The sequence below is a fragment of the Ambystoma mexicanum genome, chromosome 8, assembly GCF_040938575.1.
Source record: "Ambystoma mexicanum isolate Mex_15411 chromosome 8, UKY_AmexF1_1, whole genome shotgun sequence".
NCBI classification, from domain to species: Eukaryota; Metazoa; Chordata; class Amphibia; order Caudata; family Ambystomatidae; genus Ambystoma; species Ambystoma mexicanum.
The window spans coordinates 1015351527-1015376659 of NC_090929.1; the positions used below are offsets into that span (position 1 = coordinate 1015351527).

The window sequence follows — 25133 nt, forward strand, 5'->3', positions numbered from 1 at the left end:
GGTGCACTTCCAACGATCTCTGCTTTAATGGCAGTAAACAGATCCTTCCCATTTGGACTCCTGCTCCCTCCTCCTTCCCTTCACGCTGACCTTCCTCCATGGGCTCTACCCCTGTTCCTTGTCTGAAGCCAGAAACCTTGGAGTCATCTTCAACTCCTCTCTCTCCTCCCTCATACTCAGAATATTGCCAGGAAGTCCCACTTTCAGCTCTTCCTTCTCAAAGGAATTCTCCCTTTTCTCACTTTCCCCCAGAATCTCAATGTTACCCGAGCCCTGGTTCTCTCTAGGCTTGACTATTGCAATAGCCTCCTCCTGAATCTACCTTCTTCCACTCTGCGACCCCTCCAGCTAATCCAGAGTAGGGCAGCAAGACTTATCCTTGGCCTTAAGCCCAGGAACCACATCTCTCCTGCTCTAAAAAGTCTTCTCTGGCTCCCTGGTGCTGCACAGATTAAAATCTAATCCCTCTGCAGTATCCACAAGGCTTTCTGGGGCCGGGGACCCCACTATCTTCAACTTACTAAATACTCTACCTCTGGACATCTATGTTCCTCGGGCACCAACTCAGTGATTAAAGCGTTTAACTAAACACAGTGCAGGATGTTCATGGCTTTTTCTCATCTTGCTCCCTCCTATGGAATAGCCTCCCCCTCCCTCTTTGTCTTGAGGAGGAATTTCTTAAATTCCGGAAGCTCCTCAAGACTTTCCTCTTTACCTCCCCATTCCCTTCTTCTCTCCTCTGCTAATCTCAGTTACTGTGATTGGTGTCCAGGGCCCTTATGCATCCTTGGGCCCTTGTCCTCCCACACCCAATCGCCCAAGCTTCTGTCTACCTTCAGCCCTTCAATTGTGGCTCACCAGCGAGCATGGTCACCCCAGCACCTACCCTCACTGCCCTCTTCCTTGCTGCACTTGTAGATTCTGAAGACTGTGAGAAACCAGAGGGTTTCTCACGTACTGATCCCCACAGATTGGTCATCAAGGTGGCCAAGACACTGCCATCGTTGTTGGATCCAGTTCCTGGGGGTGGATCAGTGCGGGAGGACCACCTTAGTGAGGGATCCTCGGGAAGTAGGGTAGGGGCACCCGATGGTGAAACGAGTTATCCCCTTTGCTTTCAGACCTCTTCCCCATCCTACTGTGCAAGATTTGCTGACTTTCCAACCCCCCCCGCCTTTTCATGTAAACACAGACGAGGAAAAAGGAACCGGGAGGATGAAGATTACTGACAGAAGACCTAGTCAGACACAGAAAACAGACTGTTCCCCTTTGTTAGGGAGAATTCTCATTTCTGTGCTAATTCCCTTCAACCGTAGAGACCCCCAGCTATTTTGCTGGATTTAGGACTTTTTAATTTTAATCCTGGAGTGAGTCAGACTCTCATGTGTTTTTACCTGATTTGGATTTTGTGTTTTCACTGTTTTTGGAGTCTGACAAACTCCATAGGCATCTACATTGTGTTACAGCGATTGTGTGATTGACAGACTAGGCTGTGCATGAATGGAAGAAACCTGCTTAAAAGGCAAGGGTTTTGTGACGACATGCAAAGTCGACCACTGGGAGAAACACCTCACGAAGAAACCATGAATGAAGCTTGCTACAACCTGCTGGACCTTTGAATTGACCGGTAAAATCCTGCTGCTGTGCTGAAATCCTATTTCACCTCGACAGAGAAGCTCCGGAGGGGACAACTTCTCCCCTTGGGTTAGTGGGACCAACTAACCATGAGACAAACTCCACTGGACCACCCTCCCCGACTTGCTATGCCTCTCTGTTGCTTCTGAAGCTCAATGCCAGGGCATGAGTGCCCGTAGTCAAGTGCAAAATCTGCCACGGAAACCTCTGCCAACGAACAAATCTGGCTAGAAGCTCCAGGAGACTCCTAAGGACCATCCAGAAGCAGGACCTCCAGATCCAGAGTCCCCTCACCAGAGTGCAGGACCGAGGGAGCAAAGAGTTCAACCAGTGTCCATGATCCACAACAGTGCTGTTTGCGAAGTGATGAAACCGCGAAGTGCAGCCGAACCGGAAAGAGCCTGTAGCGGCTGACGACCTCCCAAGTACCTGTAACGCTTACCTCTGGTCCCCTGCAGGAGTGCCTGGTCCATATCGCCAGATGTATCTAGGTGATAGCTACTAATTCCAAACCACTCCCTTCCCACTGTTCTGCTGAAAGGCTAACTGCGCAGCGTACAGTAAGGTTGGGAGTGCTTTAGAAGCCCTTGATGTGATGGTTCTGGTGCAGGACCCTCTGGGTGGATCTACAGGTGAGTAAACAAGAAAAGGGTAAGCTACAGTGTTGAATGCCTTCCTCCCAACACCCCAGCTTCCCCAGGATGTGCCAACGGGCAGGCAAGCTGAGAATATGCTCACCTTGTACTCCATCTTGAAAGTAGAGGGCACCGGAATGACACCTGTCTCCCAGTTGCTTCACTGAAAGTGGTGGCCTAGTCCTGCTGCGGCGCACGGGATGCTGGTAGGTAAGTGTTCCTGCTTTGCACTATTATAATGCAGTGTCCATACACGCGGTTTAAATGTTCTCTCTTGTTGCACTGTTGTGCTTGAGCTACAGAGCTGTAGTGCGCGTTGGGAATGTGTCCCTTTACAGTTCTTTTGGCGCTCGAAATGTCTGCTCTGTTGCCGAACGCTGCTAATGTGTCTTTTCCTTTCCTTCGCAGGTTCCCTGCAGCACAATGTTTCCGGCTTGCTGCTGGTGCGAAAAGAAACCCTCCGATGTGGGAGATGCTGGAAATGCTTCCGTATTACGGCCAGAGGTAAACCGATGGAATGAGGGCCGAGGGGGCGTTCAGAGAAACACTCTGGATACGGTTAATGGGTTGTTTCTTGCCTCCTAGGTGCTGCAGACCGAGGCGTTGGAATGATGCCTTCCAGAGCATCCGGACAGACCCATAGTGAGTATTCTGCAGAGGACGGCTTCGGAATCCAAGTCAGGTAAGCGGAGGAGCAGCTGAGTAGCACATGGAATTCTGCAGTGGAGAGCAAGCGTTACGCTGCTTGTACTCTTCACCTGGAGAAAACGCTAAGCACTGGTTGTGGCCCAGGGCGGGGCTTACATAGCCTTGGGCTGCACCCTGCACCACTAGACCACCAAGGATACATTTGATAGGGTTTGCCAGGAGCCATCTTGGTTCTTGCATGGCATCTGACTCTGGGGGCCATTTTGAAGGTGGTATTTGCCAGTACTGATATGCTGCAATCTGCGCCAGCCAGCCAGCCATTCTTAGTTTCCAGGCTTTACCTAGACTGTGGATTCTGCTAGGGATCATGACAGCTCCGCTGCAAGAGCCCTCCAGACATCCTCCCTGTTGTCTCTATGAGTGAGGCTCAGGAACAAGGGTATGCACTGCTGTAGCAAGACAGAATCCACCTGAACCACTCTTCTTCAAACCAGAGGTACTGTTTAGGCTTGGCGTACTTAACTTAGTTCCTTTTAGCCGTGCTCTTCTCATTTGGGAATTGCATTGGCTTACCTTTTACAGTTGATTTCAACCCTCTCCTCACAGGCCTAACAGCTTGTGAACCTACAAGTGATTTTTCTAAAAGCTCTCTAACTTTGTGCAAGACTTTGATCTAAGAAGTACATCAGATCCATAGACTGTGTTCCAAATTACTTTGGCTGTTCTGGTTCCCTGAAGACTCTTCTAGTCCATTGACTTTGATTCGGTTAGTCCCTCATAGGTGGTAGCTTGTTGTATACCGTTACTGCTGGGAAAAGATTATCTAGATGTCATTGGAAGATTTAGTTGTCCTCGCATATACTGAGAAACTGTCTAACCTTTTTCCTTCCCTAATCTTTCCTTTCTGCAACTTGAGAATCTACAAAGTATACTAGTGAGATATATAAATGTCATTACTCTCCTTGTGATTGATGTCACCTCAGGGTGTAGGAATTGTGTAAGAAGCATATCCAAAGATTATCCACTAAGTTGTTTTGATTCTGGAAAGTAATTTTAAAGTGCATTTACATTGTTACAACGAAATGCCCTTTTAAAGCATGCTTATTTAAAAATGTATGTTAATTAAATAAATAACTATTTAGAACAGAAATCTTGAGTATGAGTGTTACTTGGCTACTTGTATTTACGGATTTCATTTGTACAGCTCTACAGTTAACATTTACCCCTCTTGAGATAGGCCTTGCGGCTCAGTCACACAAACAACTTGTGTAGTACACACTATACCAAAAGGTGGGTTACCCAATACCAAGCACATAAGTCCTAGGTAGTCGCACAATGTGACTGCATTAATTCTTACCCAACACCCTTTGACAGCAGACTGTCCCAGTAATGAGGCCAGACAAAGTCAGCCCTCCCTTTTCAACTACTCACACCTGACTCCACTTTACTCTCCCAGGAAGTATAAAAGGCAGAGGAGGAGAGCACACTTTGAGCAAGCTGGGGATGCAGGAAGGTGTTGAGATGGCAGAGGAAGATCATTTGAGCTGCAGACACTCTGGGAGACCTGGAGGAGGAGACCACCACAATGGACCTTTGAGTGCAGGGGAGGCTGCAGTGAAGGGAGAAACCTGTACCTCCAGGAGGCAGAACCAGGGGCAGCTGGGGTCTGCTGGCAGTGCCACACCAGTGCTCATCCCATGGGCAAAAGCAGGCGAGTCCAGGTCTCTGAGGAGCAGGCGATGAGACCCTGACCTCAAGACTTATCCCCATTGAAGCTCCTGCAGCTCCCAAAGCTACAGAATGCCATTTTGGGGAGTTGTGAAGTGGGAGCAAAATAAAGAGCATTCTGGGACTGGGAGTCCAACACTATTTCTTTTGGAAAACAGAGGGGTCTGAGCCCGACTGGAGGGAGACCCTGTGCGAACAACAATGGAGAACCCTAGGAACTTTTGTTTGGCGTGCAAGGCAAGAAAGGCAATCTAAGTGAGCAAGACCAGCAGAACAGAAGGTGAATCCCGCAGTTTGTTGATAAAGTGATTGAACAGTGTCGTAAAGATGAAGGTGAACCCAACAAAGGGGTATCACAAGGAAGCCGTAGAAAAAGGGGGGAATCCTTCATGTTGAGAGCTTGGGAAGAGTCTTGTGCTGACAGGCAAAAGACATTGATTCGAGAGATCCTGCCTTTTTGGAAGAAACGGCTTCCCGATGCCTATAGATTCAAGGGGTGCTCACAGTCATGCCACTGTTCCGCTTTGAACTGTAATGCAAGGTGGGGAAGGGAGTATATTATTTCAGCAGTCCTAAACTAGCGAAACCCTTTTGGACATTTTAGTTTGCATTACACTTTTTTTATACATATTGTCCTGCACCCTTTTGTTATATAAAGTAAGGATTGGCAATAGGTTTTTTTAATATAGGCCATTTCTTTTTGACACACCACTAGGACAACGTTTTCTTTACTTTGATGGTTGTAGCTTGCTCCCATCTTAGATTTAGGCTTAAATTAGACATTGTTCTCACCCTTATACAGTTTAATAAACACCCTTGGATTTTACTCCTTGTGTCTGTCGTGCTTTTGATAAGCATGCCTTCCTTACAGTACTCACAAGGAATAGTAGGTTCGTCCTTTTTTCCTCCACTGGATTTAATATTGTTGTGTATTTTAATGTGTTTCATTTCCCATGTTCCCTCTATGTTGCTGTGCGGGTGCTTTGAAACAGAATTTACTTGCTATATAAACGCCTAACAACCGAACAATAAATACATAAATCTCTGTGCTCATATAGAACAGACTTCTTTTCCTATGAGGAGACTTGAAGATCATACATCCTTGCAGTTTTTCCTAAAACAGAATGGAAAGACAATATCGTCTAGTGTCTTGCTTCTTCTGCGTTGTCCTTCCGTTCATCAGCGTCCTGTTGGGGCGAGTCCTGAGGAAACTCTCCTCCTTCCGGCTTGTCCACTTGCGTCTCTGGTCCAGAGAAGTCGTGATAGGCATCTTCCATAGGCTATTGCCATTGATAGGGGTCTTCCACATGGACTGATAGCAGGGATGGTCCTCTGGTAGATCATGGCAAGGAGACGCTTCTATGCCTCTTGGGTCGTACTGGCTGGCTACGTATTGGTTGGTCACTCCCTGACTGGTTTGTACCTTGGAAGCTATGCAAGCTTTCGGTCATCCATTATACTCTTATGGGATTGCATTAGGGAGTGTTGAAACGGATCCGTGGTATCAGCAGAAGTTTTTTGTCATGGTGGGCTGCACTCCTCAGGTACTGACCTCAGTCTCCTCGATACTTTATCAGATGACTGTTCCTGGAAAAAAAATCAGTTCAATCTATAATTTCCTTAATTGGAGAAAGGATTAGAGTATTGGACCCTGAAGCCAGTGGTATTAAAGGGGCCTGCTTGTCCTCTTGATCCGTGTGATGCTCCTCCAATGACAAGGACCGGTGTGGTGCTAAAACAGTCTTTTCCGTAGACAGTGCACCACTCATCGACGAGGGCCCTCTCGATGACGAAAAGTTTCCCGTAGACGGTAATTTGATCGTCGACAAAGGGTCTATTGTGGATGAAACTTTCTTCTTCGACTTTCCCGTCGACAAGGGCGCTTTCATGGACGATGTTGTCCATGATCGCTTATGTTTTTTCGACGGGTTGACAGAGATTTGCCCATAGACTGGGATCTGCCCGACTTTGAAGTCGACGACTCTTTGGCAGTTGGTGCGGATGAGGGGGTCCTACCTGTGGTAGATGAGTTTGTAGATGTTTTCTATAAACTGGATGTTTGTAGAAAAGCTGGATGTTTCATCTTGGTTTTAGTACTAGAATGGGCCCTTAACTCCTTTGCCCCCTTTTCTTTGCTTTTGATGGTGGCGCTGTGCCTTGTTCCATGGATGAAGCTCTCCATTTGGGAGCATGCTTCTCAGGGGTCCTGTAGGAGGTCATGTTTTCACAGGATCCTCATCACAGGAGTGACACTTCCTCTGTAAACGGAAAAGGAGCCTCCTGTGTCTGTCCTATAGGGTTTTCTAGGTGAAGGTCTGACAGATCTGACATCCTCTCACGCAATGGGGATATAGGGAGTAGATGCACTCCGGTTGGGGGTCTCCTATAAAGACATTATTCTTTGTACATCTAAGGCAATCCTTGAAAAGGGAAGTTTTCACTTTTGAGGGTACTTCTCTGCACGAGTCATCCATGGCCACGAGGAGCCATGTTCTGGATCTTGCCCTCAACGGTTTCTGGCATATGGAAGAGTTTCCACAGCTACAAAACACAGCCCTGTATAGAGTAGAAGGTGGTCTCTTAAATAAAAGCAAAAAAGCTTCATACTTCTTGAAAAAGAAGTAATTATCGCCCCAAAAATTGATAATTCCCTAATAACTAGACACTGCAGCTGCCTTGGGTGGAGCTTAAGCCCTACCAACTTATTGGATAGGTAGAAAAGGATCAAAATGAGGTGGATAGACTACAAATGTCAAAGGATGTCAGACTTTGTTAGCAATGTACATTACTTTGTATGCAAGATTTTAAATTAGCGGGGATTCCCAGTCTCTCACAGAATATTCAAGCATGCGAATCTATGAAAGTTTATGAATAATTTACTGCCTGGCAAACCTGTGGCGTTCCACATGGTTCTTGCCCGTCGCCTTTGCCATTTAATTTGTATAGTAAGCCCTTACATGACCTGTTAATCAAGTCTGGCGTTACGTTTCAAAAATATGCAGTTGATACTGTGAGGAATCAGAGGTGATTATCCCCAAAACCATGGCATGGGACCCCTCTGATGTGGCAAGGGAAAGGCAGACACTTCCTGATCCTGACCCTGGGGGTGGTGTTCTGTGGGAGGATCACATGAAAGGGGACTCAAGTTAGGAGAATTGGGAGAATCCTCTAACTTGCCCTAAGGCCCTACAGTTTTAATGGCCTATTGTAAAATTGAGACCTTTGATATATATAAAGTAACCAAAACTTTGAGGACTTCAAGTACCACAAGGCCCAAAGTACAGGGAAGAGGGGCTCAGAGGCACAACTGCAGTATGCAGTCTAGTCTTTCCGATGACCCACACCTGAATGGGTAATTTGACTAAAGCCCCCCAGGTGCATGCAATTCGAACTAGACGGTGGGGCAGTAGCAGGAATTGCCAGCCGCAGTTGCAGCAGCAGAAGCACATAAACCAAGACGCCAGCGCCGCCGCTTTCTTTGAAGCAGAATTTGCAGAATGCTAATATAGCAGACGGTTTTCCGTGCTGCTCGGGCATTTTCTGCCCGATTTGCATGGGGGGTGGGTGGCTTGTTGCAAAGGGGAGACTGGTCGAGGATCGTTCGATCCTCGACCAGCAATCCCATTGGAGCACCAGGGAATTGAAACAACCCCACCAAAAAAAATGAACCCAAAAAAACAATGGCACTATGTTTTGCCTTCTTTGGGGGCAGATTGCCGCTAAGGAAGTCAAAAAACAAAAAATAGCACACTTGAGGGAAATTGGGGAGCTGATCCGGTGCCTGTGGGCCAGCCCCCCAAGATATCCCCCCCAAAGAGGGGCAGAATCTTGCTGCTTCTATGGGGGTGGAGGGGAGTCAAAATTGAGTGTGTGACCCGGTTTGTTTTGCCACCACAGGGAAGCAGCAAGGACCACTAGTCCACCAGGAATATGGCCTTTTGGGGGAGGGGGACCAGGCCAATCAGCCACTGACTCCCAGAAAATGGCAACCAGATTGCATAATGTTTTGCCTTCTTTGGGGGCATATTGGTGCAGTTTTGTACCGATTTGCCCCCAAAGAAAGAAAAACAACATGACACTCCACATATAGTGGAACACTTGGGGGTATCGGTGGGGGAGGAGGGGGCTGGCACGGGTGTGGGCCAGCCCCCTTAGATCTCCTCTCACCCCAATGATGGGCAGACCCTTGCCGCTTCCTTAGGGGATAAGAATTGGGCTTATGGCTTCATTTTTCCAATCCTGGGAAGCAGCAAGGACCACTAAGCCACCAGCGATATGATCTCACCCCAGCCCAATACACACCCTACCCACACCCTCCAAAAATGCCAACAAGATGGCATAACATTGTTTTTCCTTCTTTGTGGGCAGATTAGTGCTGTTTTGCACCAATTTGCCCCCAAGGAAGGCAAAACATAGGGCAATTTTGCCAGAGGCACACTAGGGGGCATCAGGGGGCTGACCCTATGCCTGTAAGGCCAACCCCCTCAGGAATCCCCCCCCATGGAGGGGCAGATCCTGTCTGCTTGCCTGGGGGGGGGGGCAACATTGAGGGTCAGGTCCCATTTTGCCAACCCTGGGAAGCAGTAAGGAGCACTAAGCCACCAGGGAAAAGATTTTGGGGTTAGGGGGCTGTTTCGCCCATTGCCTATCGCAGCACCCCCGGCCGTCCTAGAGCTCTGGCTGGGCTGCGTTACAGCTTTTGCCTCCAGGGAGGTATGGGGACCCTGTAGGGGCTCACTGGGAATGCCGCTGGGCCTGGCGACAGGAGACCCACATGGGAGCCAGGTGCCCAAGGCTGGGTACAGTACCCCTGGCCGTCCTGGAGATCTGGCTGGGCTGTGTTACAGCTTCCCCCCTGACACCCCCAGGGAGGGATGGGGCCGCCACTGGACTTTTGGATGGTCGACCCACATTGGAGACAGGCGCCCAAAGCTGGGGACATCAACCCGACCAGCCTGGAGCTCTGGCCTGGCTGCGTTACAGGTTTTCCCACAGGGAGGGATTGGGACCCTGGCGGGGCTCCCTGGTATAGGCGCTGGACTTGTGGATGGTTGACCCACATTGGAGATAGGTGCCCAAGGCCGGGGACAGCACCCCGGCCATCCTGGAGTTCTTGCTGTGCTAACCTACAGATTTTCCCTCCGGGGATGGATGGTGACCCTGCCAGGACACCCTGGGACTACAGCTGGACTTGGGGACGGCCGACCCAGATGCGAGACGGGTGCCCAAGGGAGGGGACATCACCACCAGGCGTCCTAGAGCTCTGGCTGTGCTGCGTTACAGCTTTTCCCTTCGGGGAGGGATGGGGAACCTGCCGGGGATCCCTGGGACTGCTTCTGGGGTTGGGGACGGTCGACTCACATCGGAGACAGGCACCCAAGGTCGGGGGCAGCACCCTGGCTGTTCTGGAGCTCTAGCTGGGCTGCGTTACAGCTTTTCTCTCCGGGGAGGGACGGGGACCCTGCCGGGTTACCCCATGACAGCCGCTGTACTTCTGGACAGTCGACCCACATTGCGGACAGACACCCAAGGCCGGGAGCTGCATCCCCATGCCGACATTGAGCTTTGGCTGTGCCACGTTTTAGCTTTTTCCTCCAGTGAGGGATGGTGACTCTGCCGGGGCTCCCTGGGACTGCCGCTGGACTTGGGGATGATCGACCCACATGGGAAACTGGTGCCCAAGGCCGGGGAAATCACCCCCAGCTGAGTTACAGCTTTTCCCTCAGTGGAGGGATGGGGACCCTGCCTGGGCTCCCTGGGACCACGGCTAGACTTGTGGACGACCCACATTGGTGATAGGCGCCCAAGGCTGGGGGCAGCACCCCTGGCCATCCTAGACCTCTGGCTGGGCGCTGCGTTACAGCTTTTCGCTGCAGAGAGGGATGGGGACCCTGCCTGAGCTCGCTGGGACCACGGCTAGACTTATGGAGGGTCGACCCACATGGGAAACGGGTGCCCAAGGCCGGAGACATTATCCCCAACCGTCCTGGAACTCTGGCTGTGCAGCATTACAGCTTATCCCATGGCTCAATTTTTGGCTTGTGGTATTGCTTGTTTTGTGAAACACTACAAAAAGATGTGTGATTTCCTAACTGCAAGAGTCGGGGGAATGTAGGGGAGCATTGTTTTTCTCAAAATTCATAGAAGCCATTGCCGTACCAAGCCAACCATGTCCACCACATACCTTTTTTTCGGTCATTTTCCCGCTTTTTTCCCAAACCATGGAATTTTCCCCTACCTAGTTGTTGCCTGACCTGCACAAATCACCCCTTCCTAAATTTGGAATTTTGTCTACTTTTCAGAAATGTATGCCTTTCTGTCCTCCAATTCGGCTTTCCTACCCTTTTCTTCCATTCCGTCCATGCATGTCCAATTGGCAAAAATTGCCAAAATCACTTCTCACAAAACGGTTGATAACCACATCAAAATAATTTCTTTTCATTTCCACTCAACCTGTTCTTGAAAGCCAGGCAATTGGGGAATTCAGCACAGCAAACCATTTGTTCCTAGCTCTTACAAGGAAAAAACCACGGGCTTCTTTGTACATCATTTTATTGGCCTTTTTTGAAAAAACACAACATTTTCGCCCTTTTTTGGTTATTTTCTCTCACCCCCCTATAGCAACCTAGGATTCCTGGGTGGCGTTACGACCAACTACATGTGGGGAAAAAAAGGGCTGAGATATCTCATGTAACAAAAGAGTTACAAGGCATTGAATGGCAACATACCAAAAACACCAAAAAAGGCCTTGGCACGGGGGGGGGAACCCATGGCACTTAAAGGGTTAAACCTGGGTAAGGGGATCTGATCCTGGTTACAAATACATCTAGTTGTAAGTTTTATGTTTAAGCAGAACTGTTATTTTGTTGAACCTGAATTGCTATATTACACTTTTATGAGTTTGATCTATGTGTGAGTGTGAGGGACAGAATCCTTTTGTTAGAGTGTTTTCCTTTAGTCTTAGTTGGATGGAGAAAGTTTCTTACCTGTAACTCCTGTTCTCCAGCATTGAATCTTTCATAGATTCACATGCTGTGAATATTGCCCGTCAGGCAGGGAATCCTCGGATATGTTTTGAATCATTCCCATTGCCACAGGCAAGAACCACCTACATTTTGTAGCCTAACAACCTTGTTTTGGGTGTTTTTGGTCCCCTCACATGGGTCCTCAAGCAGCCCTAGACGAAACCCTTCTCTTACTCTTCCTCTTCCCCCTCAGCTCCGACACTGTGGTACCAGATGTCCCTGCCCTGGGGTATACGTGGTTTTACCTGATGGGGTGGAAGGAGGGCACATGTCAATCTTTGAACGATACCAACGCTGGAGAACAGGAGTTACAGGTAAGAAACATGCTCCTTCTCCAGCACTGGATCATTCATAGATTCACATGCTGTGAATAGACTATGTACCAGTATACAGACGCCGGAAGTGCATATAGGTAAAGGCCACCCAGCACACCGTACAGCAAATCCATAGGATTGTACCTTATTGGAACATGCGCTGTAGAAATGCTCTTCCTGGTCGCACTTCAGGATGCTGCTTCACCAGGCAGTAGTGGTCTTGTACCCAAAGACAAGCAATGGTGTACCAATATCCAAAACGCCCTCGCAAATAGAGTGAAAACATTACAATCCAAAATTACCCTAAAAAAAGCCTTGCTCCCTATCAGCGAAACTCCCAGTACGCCCACACCCATGACTACTCCCAATCCTAAACACCTTTCAAATTCGCTAAAGTCTCTACTCATGAAACTGAAAAAAATCATTGCCTCACTAAAACCCTCAAACTGCAAAGGTGATTAATGGCCGGCCCAGATAATAAAGAATGCCGCCAGAGACCTAGCCCCATTCGTCACCAAACTTATCAACGCCTCCTTCTCATCTAGCACAGTCCCAAGCAGTTTAAAAGAGTCCTGGGTTCTCCCCCTGCTAAAAAAACAAACCCTGGACACCTCCGCCCCCACCAACTATAGGCCCATCACCACGGTCCCCTTCTGCCTGAAGATAATTGACAGAGTGACCTATCTTCAAATTCAAAAATACCTGGAAACTACCAACTCCTTGGCACTCGTCAATCTGGATTCAGACCTCAGCACGGCACTGAGACCACACTTCTAGATCTCAAAGCCCAAATTGATGAACTCAACGACAAAGGAAACACAGCTATGCTGCTCCTCCTTGATCTGTCGGCGGCCTTTGACCTAGTGGACCACACAGTACTTTGCAACACCTAGTGGCAAACTCATCAAAGCATGCAGACCCTTCCACTCACCATCTAGCTGCATTATCCTAGCCAATGCACTGATCCTCTCAAAACTGGATTACTGCAATGCACTTTATGCAGTCGCTAACAAATACATCATCAATAAACTCCAAACCCTGCAAAACAACGCGCTCAGAACGGTCTTGAACCTCCCAGTCAGAGAGCACATTTCAAATGCGTAGAAACTACAACTGGCTAAAAATCAGCGATAGGATCACCTTCAAAATTGTCACACTAACATTCAAATCCCTGAACAATGCTGCCCCCCCCATACCTCATGGACAGAATAATAAGAAAAACCTCTTCACGACCAACCAGAACAGCCAATTCTTTCTGCCTCCAAACCCCAAGATTCTGACTTAAAAAACAGGAGGCAATAGCTTCCATGTGCAAGCAGCTCAGTACTGGAATGCCCTACCAGTTGAACTAAGACAGGATCAGTCCTACAACAGCTTCAGGCACCATACCCGCACCTGGCTCCATCGCAATGACCTTTGAAACCTGAGACTTTGTGCATTGTGTACTGATACAATACGCACCTAATCCAGCCTATCGTGTAAAATGTACATAATGCATCTCCTGTTTATAATATGTACCTATATGTAAAGTAAAGAATGTATATAATGTAATTACTGTACATAACATATAATACCAACATGTGATAACACTGTAACCTGTAGCCAAGTTCTAAGTATTCTTGTTATTCTGCGCGCCCAGCTACCCAAGGGTTTTTTGGCGCCCTATAAATAAACAAAAACACACTGACCAGGTGGCCGCTTGGCAGATGTCTGTGATCGCGACACCCAACTAGCATGCCCCCAAAGCCACTGTAGCTCTTGTTGAATGTGCCTCTGGGGCAGCTTGGAGGGGGCTTCCCTACTGACTTGTGGCAGAAGACAATGGCCGACGAGATCCACCTTACGATGCTTTGTCTGGATAGAGCATTGCCTATATTCCTTGGGCCATACGCTACCAAAAGTTGTGTTGATGTTCTGAAGGACTGCGCCCTGTCAATGTCCAATTTTAACGCTCGCTTGAGGTCAAGCGAGTGTAATGCCACCTCTGCCGGTGAGGAGGGCTTGCTAAAGAAAACGGGTAAGGTTATAATTCATTTTTGTGAAAATCTGTGGGTACTTTGGAACGAATAATAGGTTTGTCATGAGAAGTACCCTGTCCTTTTGGAACCGCAGGTACGATTGGTTTAATGTGATACGATGGGTTATTTATAACGTGCTTAATACCCAGAGGTTTCTAAGTGTGGACCCGGGGATCAGACCTGTGTTGCTGTGTCTTGCTTCCAAGGAGAGCACGTTGCCCCTGAGCTATCCTCCCGAAGCTTGTAACTCAGACACCTGCCTAGCTGAATTAATACCCACCAGGAAGCTGACTTTCCATGACAAATATCTTAGTGGGGCGGAGGCCACAGGTTCAAATGGTTTCCTCATAAGCCCTGAGAGCACAGTGTTGAGGATCCATTCTGGCGATATCTGTCTTACTGTTGGAAAACCTCCGAAAAGGCCTTTGAGGAAATGCTTTATGAGTCTCCGTTCGTAGGAGGACATGCCTTTTTCGTGTCTGGTGTACCTAGAGATGGCGGACAAGTATACTTTAATGAAGTTGTGGGCAAGGACTTGTTTGGCCAGGCCTACCCGGTATGGCAGTACATCCTCTTGCGTCACCCGGAATGGGTTCAGCGTTTGCTGGTGTTGGGTTCCGCACCATTTGCAAAATCGCTTCCACTTCATGTGGTATGATGTGTTAGTGGCAGGAGCTCTTGCCACTGCTAGGAACTGCCTACACTCTTATATGTTCAAGCTTCCGAACTCCGCAAAGTCAGGAGCTATGCCTGCAGGCCAAGTGATTGGAGGTTGGGATGCCGAATTTTCCCATTGCTTCACGTTATGTCCGGCCGCTTGCTGAGTCAGATGGGTCTGTCCCTGGAGAGCTGAACCACATTGGAGTACCAGGTGTGGCAAGGCCAGTCTGGAGCAATGAGGATCAGCTTGCAGGAGTGCTGCTCGATTGTCTGTATTGTTCTGTGTAGGAATGTGAACGGCAGGAACATGTACGCGAAGATGCCGCCCCATGGAAAAGCAAATGAGTTTCCCATTGAGCCCTTTTGGGTCTTCCTGTTGGCGCACCTGGCACACCTCTTGTTGTGTATCGTGGCTAACAGCTCCATCGTTGGTCAACCCCAGTGTTGGAACAGTGATTGCAGTGTCGAGGAGTCTCGCTCCCATTCGTGGTTCTGGGAAGTTTGTCTGCTGAGGCTGTCCGTCGTCTGATGCTGTATCCATGGGAGGTGGAATGCCTGAATGCTGATCCCGTGAGCAATGGCGCAGTGCCATGTCAGTTGAGTTTCCTTGGACAATGTCCTGAATCTCGTTCCTCCTTGTTTTTGCAGATGATACATTGTGGTGGTGTTTGTGAGGACGTTAACCGTTTGGCTCTCCAGTATCAGGAGGAATGGTTGAGTGCCCATCGAACCGCTCTGAGTTAGAGTGCATTTATATATAGGGATGCCTCCTGGGGCATTCATAGTCCCTTGGCGTGTAGTTCGTCGATGTGAGTGCCTCACCCCTGGAGGGAGGTGTCCATAATCAGAGTTTTGTCAGGGGTTAGCTCCTGAAACATTTTTTCCCCCTGCACACTTTGGCTTTGTTCGCCCACCACTGAAGCTGTGAGCGCAGCTTGAGAGGGATACGCTCTCTGTCCCTCATGATCCGGTGGTCTGCAACCAGTTTGCTGGCAGGAACTCTTGTAGCAGTCTCATATGAGGCCTGCAGTGCGGGACCAGTGGTATGCACGATACCACCGTTCCGAGCAGCTGCATGCATTGTCATACTGTTTTCACTTTGTTTGGAGTGAACGTCTTTAGTAGGGCTGCAAGGGTATTTAATCTGTTGCTGGGGGGATGCACGCTGGGGCTCCTGAGTGGAGAATCCCACTTCCAGGAATATGAGCCTTTTGGATGGCCGCAAGAAGGATTTTTTGTAGTTGATGGCGAAGCCCAATGTTTGTAATAGGCCCACTGTCTCCGCTTTAGAAGCCTGCATGGATGCGACCAGCACCAGCCAGGATAGAAGTGGTTCACTTGTTTGCCCAGGCTGACTGCAACTGGCGTCGGGCACTTCGTGAAGGTGCAAATGAGCAGACTTCAGGCCGAATGGCAGGACCTTGAATTGGTAGTCCGATTTTCCAACAACAAACCGGGGGTAGTTCTGTTGCCCTGGCTGGACGGATACGTGAAAGTATGCGTCCTGGAAATCCAGTGATGCGAGGTAGTCGTGGTGCTGCATCACTTCTATGACCTGCTGCAATGTGATCATAGTGAACTTTTGGCGCTTTATACATTTGTTCAACCTCCTTAGGTGCAGAATGGGCCCCGGTTTGTGGACGACAAAGTATCAGGAGTAAACCCCCTTTCCCCTTTGGTTCCTGGGGACTTTTTTTATGGCCCTTTTTTTGCAGCATGAGATGCACTTCTCTTGTGCGCCTGTGGTTTGGATGTGGGTTGGAGGTAACTAATCTTACCATGCCACCCTCTTTGGGTTCCGGAGAGCTGCTTGCAGCGCTGATTTTGTTGAAAGTCTTGATTTTTGGTACCCCCGTAAGCTCTCTTGTACCCTCAGGAGTAGTATGCTGAGCCAAAAGTGTTGACGTCCCCTGTTGGATGAGGACGTGGATGTTCGACCGACTGCTCCCCCGAACGGACGAAAAGGCAGACAGTTAAGCAGGGATGTTAATGATCCAAGTGTCAATATCGATCTTCATTGTTTTTAGAGCTTTGTCGATCTTGGGTCCGAACAGCTCATCACCCTCAAAGGGCATATCTACTAATTTATGGTGGACATCCTGCCAGAAATCCATACATCAGAGCCATGCGTGTCTTTGTAGGACCACTCTGTTTGCCACACAAAACCTGTTTCCGCCAGGTCAACCGCCATGTTGATACCCAGGTTGGAGAATTCTTCATTCAGGATTGCCTTTGCCTTCTTAAACTTCTCCTCTGGGAGATGCTCTAGGATTGGTGCAAGTTTATGCCACATCTCTCCATCACACCTGCATATGATGGCTAGGGAGTTGGCTGCTTTAACTGTTGCGGCTCCAATCGCTAAGACCTTCATACCGAAAGCATCCTGCTTCCGTGCTTCATTGTCCGGTGGTATAACGCATTTCTGTTTTTGGGATTTCGCTTTGCGGCTTGCCACTGCCAAGACCACTGACTGGGAGATGGCTGTGAAGGGAGGCATTTTGGTGCATTTTGCGGTGGGCTGTACTTTTTGTCGAGCCAACCTTTCTCCGCTGGAATCGTGGATGGTCGCTTCATTTTTTTAAATGCCTCCTGCCAGACATGGTCGAGGATTGGGATTGTGACCACTGCTTTTCTCCGCGTATCCATATGGTCAAATAAAAAGCATTCCTTTTCATCCTCAGAGGCCGAACTCCTTGCACACCTTCATGATCGAAGAATGGAACCCTGTGATGTAGTCAGGGGGAGATGGCTTTGCTGATTCCTCGTCCTGGGGAAACTCCTGGGGGAATCAGTTTCCCAATCATCCCTCAGAGTGGTTGACGAGGATGTGGTGTCGCAAGGTTCATCTGTATCAGTATCGGTTAGTTCCCCTTCTTCCAGCACTGATCGGGTCTTTGGTGAAACGGTATGGCTTCTTTTGCGTGGTGGAGAGGTTAATGCTGGTGACACACTCCTGCATATTGGTCGAAGTGCGGGGGATGACGACATTGACCTGGATTGCAAGCGCCCCTGGGAAGAACTTGCTGATTATCCCCGCGAGGTCTACCTGGGTCTGATTGGAGATGGTTGTGGTACCTGTGGCACCGCTGGTTCAGGTGGCGGCAAGGCCGGCATCCCTGGTGTCACCAAAGCTGCATCAAGCTGGGTGATGACCCTCTGCAGGGACGAGAGGACCTGTATGGATATGTGGGCCTATGGGTTGGTTAACCGTGCCCATAGCTCCCATTGCTGAATTTGTAGGTGGGTGGGTGGGCCCCGTGGGTGGAGCCGGGTCTGCCTCTTCTTGTGGCTGTCCAACTGTTAGGTCTGCTTCCTGAATATGGATCCCTGGCATTGCTGGCCTACCCAGAGCCTCTTCCTGCAATACAACTGACTGTTCCGAGTCTGACTGTTGATGCTGCGACTCGAAGTCGGTATTAACCTTGTATTGTAGTATCTCCTCTGGTATTACCTCGGAATACTGGATAGGGGAGACCAGGCTGATGTGTTGTGTTGTCTCGTCTGGTTGTGAGGTTGCACCTCCTGAGGAAGTACCTGTCCTTCCGAAGTGGTTGTCATCGACGGGCCCTCCTTCGTTGGTTTCTTGGGTCCCGGGGCTGTTCCTTTCCCCGCTGCCGAGGTTGTAGGCTGGGGTGACAGGATCGTGCCTATGTAGTCTTTGTCCATGGCCTTCTTCGTCGACTAGTCCAGTTTACTTTATGCTATCGGCAAGCTGATTTTGTGGCTCAAACAGTAGCACACAATACCTAAAGATTATATAACAATGCTGATATTATTAGAATGTGGATATTGACTTCTAATACAACCTTGAAAAAAATAATGTTTACATATACTTTAGGCTATTTCTTGGCCATGGTGCAGTGGCACAACTAACAAACGAAGCGCAAATTTATCTTGATTGATTAGGGGGATGTCAATCACAGTTAGGTCATTTCAGCCAGCTAACACATACTGAACAGCCACCCTAGACAACGAAGGGAGGTGCACTTACTTACAACTTTCCCCAAACCCGCAACCTAACCACGTAATAACACTTACGCTTACTTTATCATAGATGCCCAGAAAAATATACAATGCCACAGTAAGGGCTGGCTGCACCCAAATGGCTGTCTAGACAGGTAATTCCACTTATGATTACTTTATCAGAGAAGTTCAGTACACCATTTCAAGATAAGTAAGAAATGGCTAGTCTAGCTGGAGCAAAAAGCTAGTCTACAGACGCATTAACACTTTATGCTTACTTCATTCTAGATGCCTAGAAAAATATGCCAAGGCCCAGTAAGAAATGGCTAGACTGGCTGCATCCAAATGCAAGTCTAACCACAAATAACACATATCATGCCTGCTATATCCTGGATGCCCACAGTGGTGCAACAGCCATTGGGCTGATCAGCCTTTAGCCCCTGCTCCCACCACACCCACTGAAATTTTGGGCTACGTTGATTTGACCTGGCTGACCTACAGAGACGTAGCAGGTACAATAAACGGTGCCTGCGGCTTCATAATTAAAACACCCCAAGCAATTACTATTATGAAACGTTTCATTATTAGAACCTTCATTCGTACGCATACGTTTTTAGGTAATTGAAATCGTGATGGGGGTTAGTACTTGCCTTTCAGGGGAGTGATTGAAAGGGTAGAGGGGGACAGGAGACAGCTCATTGTAATGGAAAGAAATGTATAAAGCACAAGCTATGGCTCGAAGGCATCTAGGGACTAGGAGACGGGAGTAACCAGGAAAGGCCAAATAAACCAGCATAGGCACAATAAAAACCCTAAAACCCAGAATAAATGCATCATTGAGCGCCTTTTACGAAAACCTAGATGGTCAAAGGTCTCCTGCAGCTGAAATGGGAGTGAGTTCCATAAAAAGGGGGCAAGGACAGAGAAAGACCTTCCCCCGGCCATAGCCCTACGATATCTAGGGATCAACAACAAATGAAGAAAAACAACGCATAACTGTCCGACAGGAAAGTATCTATTCAGCTTTGTTTGCAGGTATTCTGCTTCAATATCATGGATTTCGCGGTGCAGAATGTTAAGAATCTTAAACATTATATGCCTTTTCACCGGCAGCCAATGAAGATGTCGCAGATGATTAGAGGAATGAGACATTCTAGTAGCTCACGGTGCCAAGCATGCAGCTACATTTTGCAAGAGTTGAAGCCGATAGGTCAGATAATCAGGGTGGCCCAAGTAAATACCATTACATTAATACAGCGAGCCCATTATCAATGCCGTCACTAGCCTCCAGCGTAATTCCCTGGGAAGAAAGGTAACGTTTTCCTTAAGATTTTCAGCTTCAGAATTCCACACTGCAGCAACTTGCGCCTCCCTGGAGCCTGATTACAACAATTTAATACCCAGGCTCTTTACTGAATCAATGGGGTTGGCACATGGTCCCAGAGAAGCAGGTCAAAAGTACAGGGTCCTGAAGGAGGTGGAAAGATTAGAGTCAAGCAACAGGATCTCTGTTTTTTCATTATCAAGTTTCAGACAATATTTGGCCATCCACTTATCAATTGCAGATAGACACCCATATAGTTTAAAGGGGGAGGTCTAACAAGGGCGAATTTAGATGGAAGAGCAGCTGAGTATCATCAGCGTAAGCATAAAACTGAACCCAATGTTCAGAAATGAGCTCTGCCAAAGGCTGGAGATAGATCTTAAACAGAAGCGGTGGACAGTTTAGAGCCCTGGGGAACCCTGCAAGATAGAGGTAGTGGAGATGATTTAAATGGAGCAAGGGACACTCATTGAGTGCGTTCAGTAGGAAAGAATAAAAAAACACTCAAGTGATAGGCCAGAGAAATCCACTTTCTTCAGACAATGAAGAAGAATGCCATGATCAATTGTATCGAAAACGCTGCAGAGAGGAAGAGAAGTGTCAGGACCTCGGCCTACCCACAGTCCTGCGTCATGGCACAATCGTCAAGAACCACAATCCTAACTGATTCTGTAACAATTCAAGGTCTGAAACCAGATTTATGCGGGTGCAGACAGTGTTGAGATTCAAGGAAGCGAGCAAACTGTGTGCAACAATTGCTTCCATAAGTTTCATAAAAAATGGTAGCAAAGAAATTGGGTGATAATTAGCGTCAAAAGTTGCATCCAGATGCGACTTCTTCAGAAGAGGGGGAATTGTAGCATGCCTAAGGTCTAAAGTCCTTTTTCCTGTTGAGAAAGAATGATGAAGGGCTGCAGTAAACACATGGATCGCTAATGGCAAATTCGCCTGAACAACCCAATGAGGAATAGCGTCTGCAGGGATGGCATATTTAATATTTTCACAAGCAGCCAAAACTATATCATCAATCACTGGCTCAAACTGAAATAATTGAGAATTTGCCAACTTAATGTCCTTGTAATAAAGTGATAAAGAATGTTTGTACAATTGTTTGGAAGGGAGATCATACTTAATCTGCCACTTACGTTCCAGGCGACTGCATGCTTGCTTAAGTGCTCTCAGCTCCTGAGAGAACCAGGGAGCAGATGGTTTTGCACGAATGTTACTAGTCACCACAGGTGCAAATAGCTCTGCCGCATTTGTCATAGCTTTAAGGCTGGATCACAGTACTCCATCGTTGTAAGCCGAACGATGTTAGCCAAGAGACAGTCTGCCAAAGAATTAGTGCAAACCCTATTCTATCGACACTGGGAGACCACTTTTAGATGACAAGGAGGAGCCAGAGGACAGGACACAATAAAAGGAAGGACACAATTGCCCATCCAAGTAACTGGAAAGGGCATAAATGTCATAGTCAAAGGGTTTCCCTGCTCATGAGTGGGTAGATTATTGTAAAGATCAAAAGACAGATACACAATGTCAACTAACTTATTAGCGTAGGAGTCTGCGGAATAATTAGGCTTGATGTTAAAGCCTCCCATAAAAATCACCTTAGTATAAGAGTCAAATCCGCAATCAGCTGTGTAAAATCAAACTTTCTCACAGCATCTCTTAAATGGATGCTTTCAGACATAAAGGAGAGAGTTAACTGCTTGTAACATTGACACCACACTAGAATAACATTAGAATGTGTAAAGAAGCTAGATGCCACCTCACAAGTATGTTCCACCCCCCCCCAAAGTCTCTGAAGATTGCCCCTCACCCAACATTTTAAGGGTTACACCCCCACCCCCCACCCCAGTGCTTAAAGTGGGCCGGGGCCAGGCCCCGCCAGTCTCCAAAAAGTGGAACTGAGCCAGGGCCCCTGTCCTACCACAACATTGGCAGGATGCATTATCCAGTCACGGGCGCAGCCGCAACGGGAGATGTGGCTGCCATGAAGTCAGGCGAGCTGACAGAAGTGGCAGCCAGCCACAGCGACGCTGTGACTGGCTGCCACTTCCGTCAGTCATAGTAACTGCATCTGGGGACTCCTCGCACGAGAGGTCACCAGAGGCAGTTACTGTCCCTTTGTGTCGCCGAGGTGTCTTTAACCCTCGGCGAACCTGGGGATTCCTCGACATATTTCGAGGTTTATAAAAGATGGCTTGAATTGTGTACTTTCAAAGCCATCTTTTATAAACCTGAAATGTTTAAAAAGATGGCCTGAAAACTGGGCAAACCGTAGGGCATGCACACAAATATATATAAATGTTATATATTTGTGTGCGTACCTTACTATGGTTTGTGTACTTTGCAAGCCATCTTTTATAAACGTAGAAATATGTTTCTATGTTTAGAAAAGATGGCTTGCATAGTACACAAACTATAGTAAGGTATGCACACAAATATATAACATTTATATATATTTGTGTGTATACCCTACGATTTGCGTACTTTTTAGGCCACGTCCTCCCACAAGCCACGCCCCCAAATGAGGGCCCCCCCTCGATTTCTTACCCCACTTAAAGCCCTGCCCCACCCACATGAAATTTTGGCCTAGGTGCACGTCTGGATGCCCATTACGTGCTAGTGCGCCCCCTCCTGCCCCATCCTCCCAACACGTCCCCACTCCAACCCCCAAAATCAGCTCCTTGGGCCAGCATTACCTCCACATCTCTCTTCCTCGTCCCAGTCCTTACGTATGAACCAAGATGCTTCATAGGCAAGTAAGGCACGAGGAAGAGTAGGACTAGGAGTATTGAAGATTACCGGTAAGTAATCTTACTGTGCATTGAACACAAGCACACAACATTCACATGCTCATTTACACGTGCACCCATCCACTATTCACTCCCACACCCAGCCACCCATACACTCACTCACATTACATAATACACACACACCCTTTTCATGCATGCACGCACTTTTACCAACAAAAAAAAGAACGTATCTTTACACGGAGAACTCCTCTGCAGTCAGGTCTCTCTGGCTCCCATACTCCACGTACTGCAAGGTGTCATGCGCAAAGCAGGGCAGCTAGAGCCTTCCTTGTCCTGTGCGAGCGTGGATCTTTTTGAAGTCAGAAGGACTTCAAAAATAAATTATTTCCATTTCTGAAAATCGTAACGTAAATAATGTCTTCATGAAGTCAGAGTGACTTGAAAAAAAATAGAATTTAAAGAGTGCTTTCACACCGTAAGTATCCAGAGTCTGTCCAGGTCGAGTCTCCTTCCCAGAGGTGAAATTCCATGAACATTGAAGAAAAGGGGAGGCAACAGAGACGAATGGGAGCTTTCCAATTACTCCAAAAGATGTACAAGAAAAATAGCTACTGCTCATTTCGGTTGAGTAGATCAGAATTTCAAATTATACCACAAGACGTTCCAGGAACCCATGCCAGTTATTGGGAGATCTGCTATTCCGAATGATACTCGAAAGTACCCCTCATGTTGTGGTGAATGCACTGGTAGAAATAACTATGGAAGAGGAAACCATGGGCCTCATTAGGAGTTTGGCGGTAGCCTTGCCGGTAAAACCGGCAGGCTGCCGCCAAACGTCCTCATTTCCGGGTGCCCGATTTTTTTGTCATTACCGAGGTATTCCGACTTTGCTGGACCTGGTAATTCCTCCATTGGTGGGTGCGGTGACTGTCAGTCCCCATTCCCATTTGAGGCCCATAGGGCTCAAATGGGAATGGGGACGTCGGATGCACCGGCACCGTTTACAACGGTGCCGGTGCATCCGACTTGCTGTGCTCACGGTGGCCGCTCTGCTCGCCAGGTCAGACCTGGCAGGCTGACAGGCGCCCGCGAGCACATCTCTAAGTATGGCGGTCCGGGAATTACGGTACCGACATGCTTACCGGTACCGTAGTTCCGGGACTGCCATGCTTATAATGAGGCCGCTTGTCTCTGCATATGCATTATATAGCTGGTGTGCAATACAATGTTTTGTGAAATTTTGTACTGATGTGCTAAGGAATTCATTATACAGGTAACTGAAAACTAAGACGATATGTAGTACATACTTGGCAATGCTGGCACGGGCCTTGGTGAAATTTAAATTCAGGTGCTTTTGGAAAGTACTGCTTCAGTTTTTTCCAGGCTTCTTCAGAAATAATCCGTCTTTCGACTTCTGATATGCACAACCCACCTAACAAGAAGAAAACCATGGACTCATTTTTATAAATAACACCAACTCTTCAATCAGTCATGAATTATGTAACAAACGCCCAACATTTGTAGAAATTCTCAGTACATTACGGATACAAGTGTTCACAGTTAAAGTAGGTGGAACAGAGAACATTGCATGGCAAGACTGAATATATTGCTTTAACAGTGGCACAGCCATAAGCACCAATCCACTTCAAGAACATGGATAAGTCTTCCTAGGTGGCAAAGCTTGCATTCACAGTTTCTCTCCAGAGTCACTGCTGGTGCAGGGACGCTGATGAAATGAGTGCTCATCAGGAAAAAAAGCAGCAACGTGTCGTTCATGGATTGTGCGGTCTTCCTTGGGATGCAAGGCAGGTTGAGGAGGTGGTGCTGGAAGTAGTTCACTGGGCACAGGAGCCCATCCTTTCCCCGAGGTCCTAATCCGATTGGTGCCCCACCCACTCTTGCTTTCAGCCTCGTTGGCATAACGTCTGCTCGTACCGAAGGGACATTTCTCTGACCCTTCGCCTATAAACCATTTTCTAGGTCGTTCCTGCCAGACTTTCTTGACATCTTGCCTAGTGCTCCTCCCATCACTGTAGACCTGGGCTATGTGTGCACCCTCTGCTCTCCTTGCTGGTACTGTTAAGATGGAGTCCTAGAATCTGGCCTGGTGGACAGATTTTAGGAGGCCAGCCTAGTTATAGGGAACAGGGAACTCTGAGCTTTGCCAAAACCCAATCAAGGCATCTGGATGAACAGTACAGGAGTTCCCCGGGGAGGAGGGGAGGTCAGGGTGGAGAGATCAAGGACCCTCAGAATAGCACACAATAAATTGATTGGGACAGCCGAGTCTAAAAATAGTTATTTATTATAGACCTTCTGAACACACTGGAAAATTCTAACTGGTATTATCGCACATTACTCTACGATACAAATATATACAGTCACCACAGGTTCAAATATACATCAAATAACTTAATCAGC

General features: G+C 47.9%; 1 protein-coding gene across 1 annotated transcript in view; it reads right to left on the reverse strand.

Annotated features, from left to right (window-relative positions):
• USP48 (ubiquitin specific peptidase 48) overlaps positions 1 to 25133 on the reverse strand; it is a 1688863-nt gene that overhangs the window by 691048 nt on the left and 972682 nt on the right. Inside the window, exon 16 of the mRNA XM_069610955.1 lies at positions 24020 to 24144. Coding sequence (XP_069467056.1) covers positions 24020 to 24144 — 125 coding nt within the window. The remainder of the gene's footprint in view (positions 1 to 24019; positions 24145 to 25133) is intronic.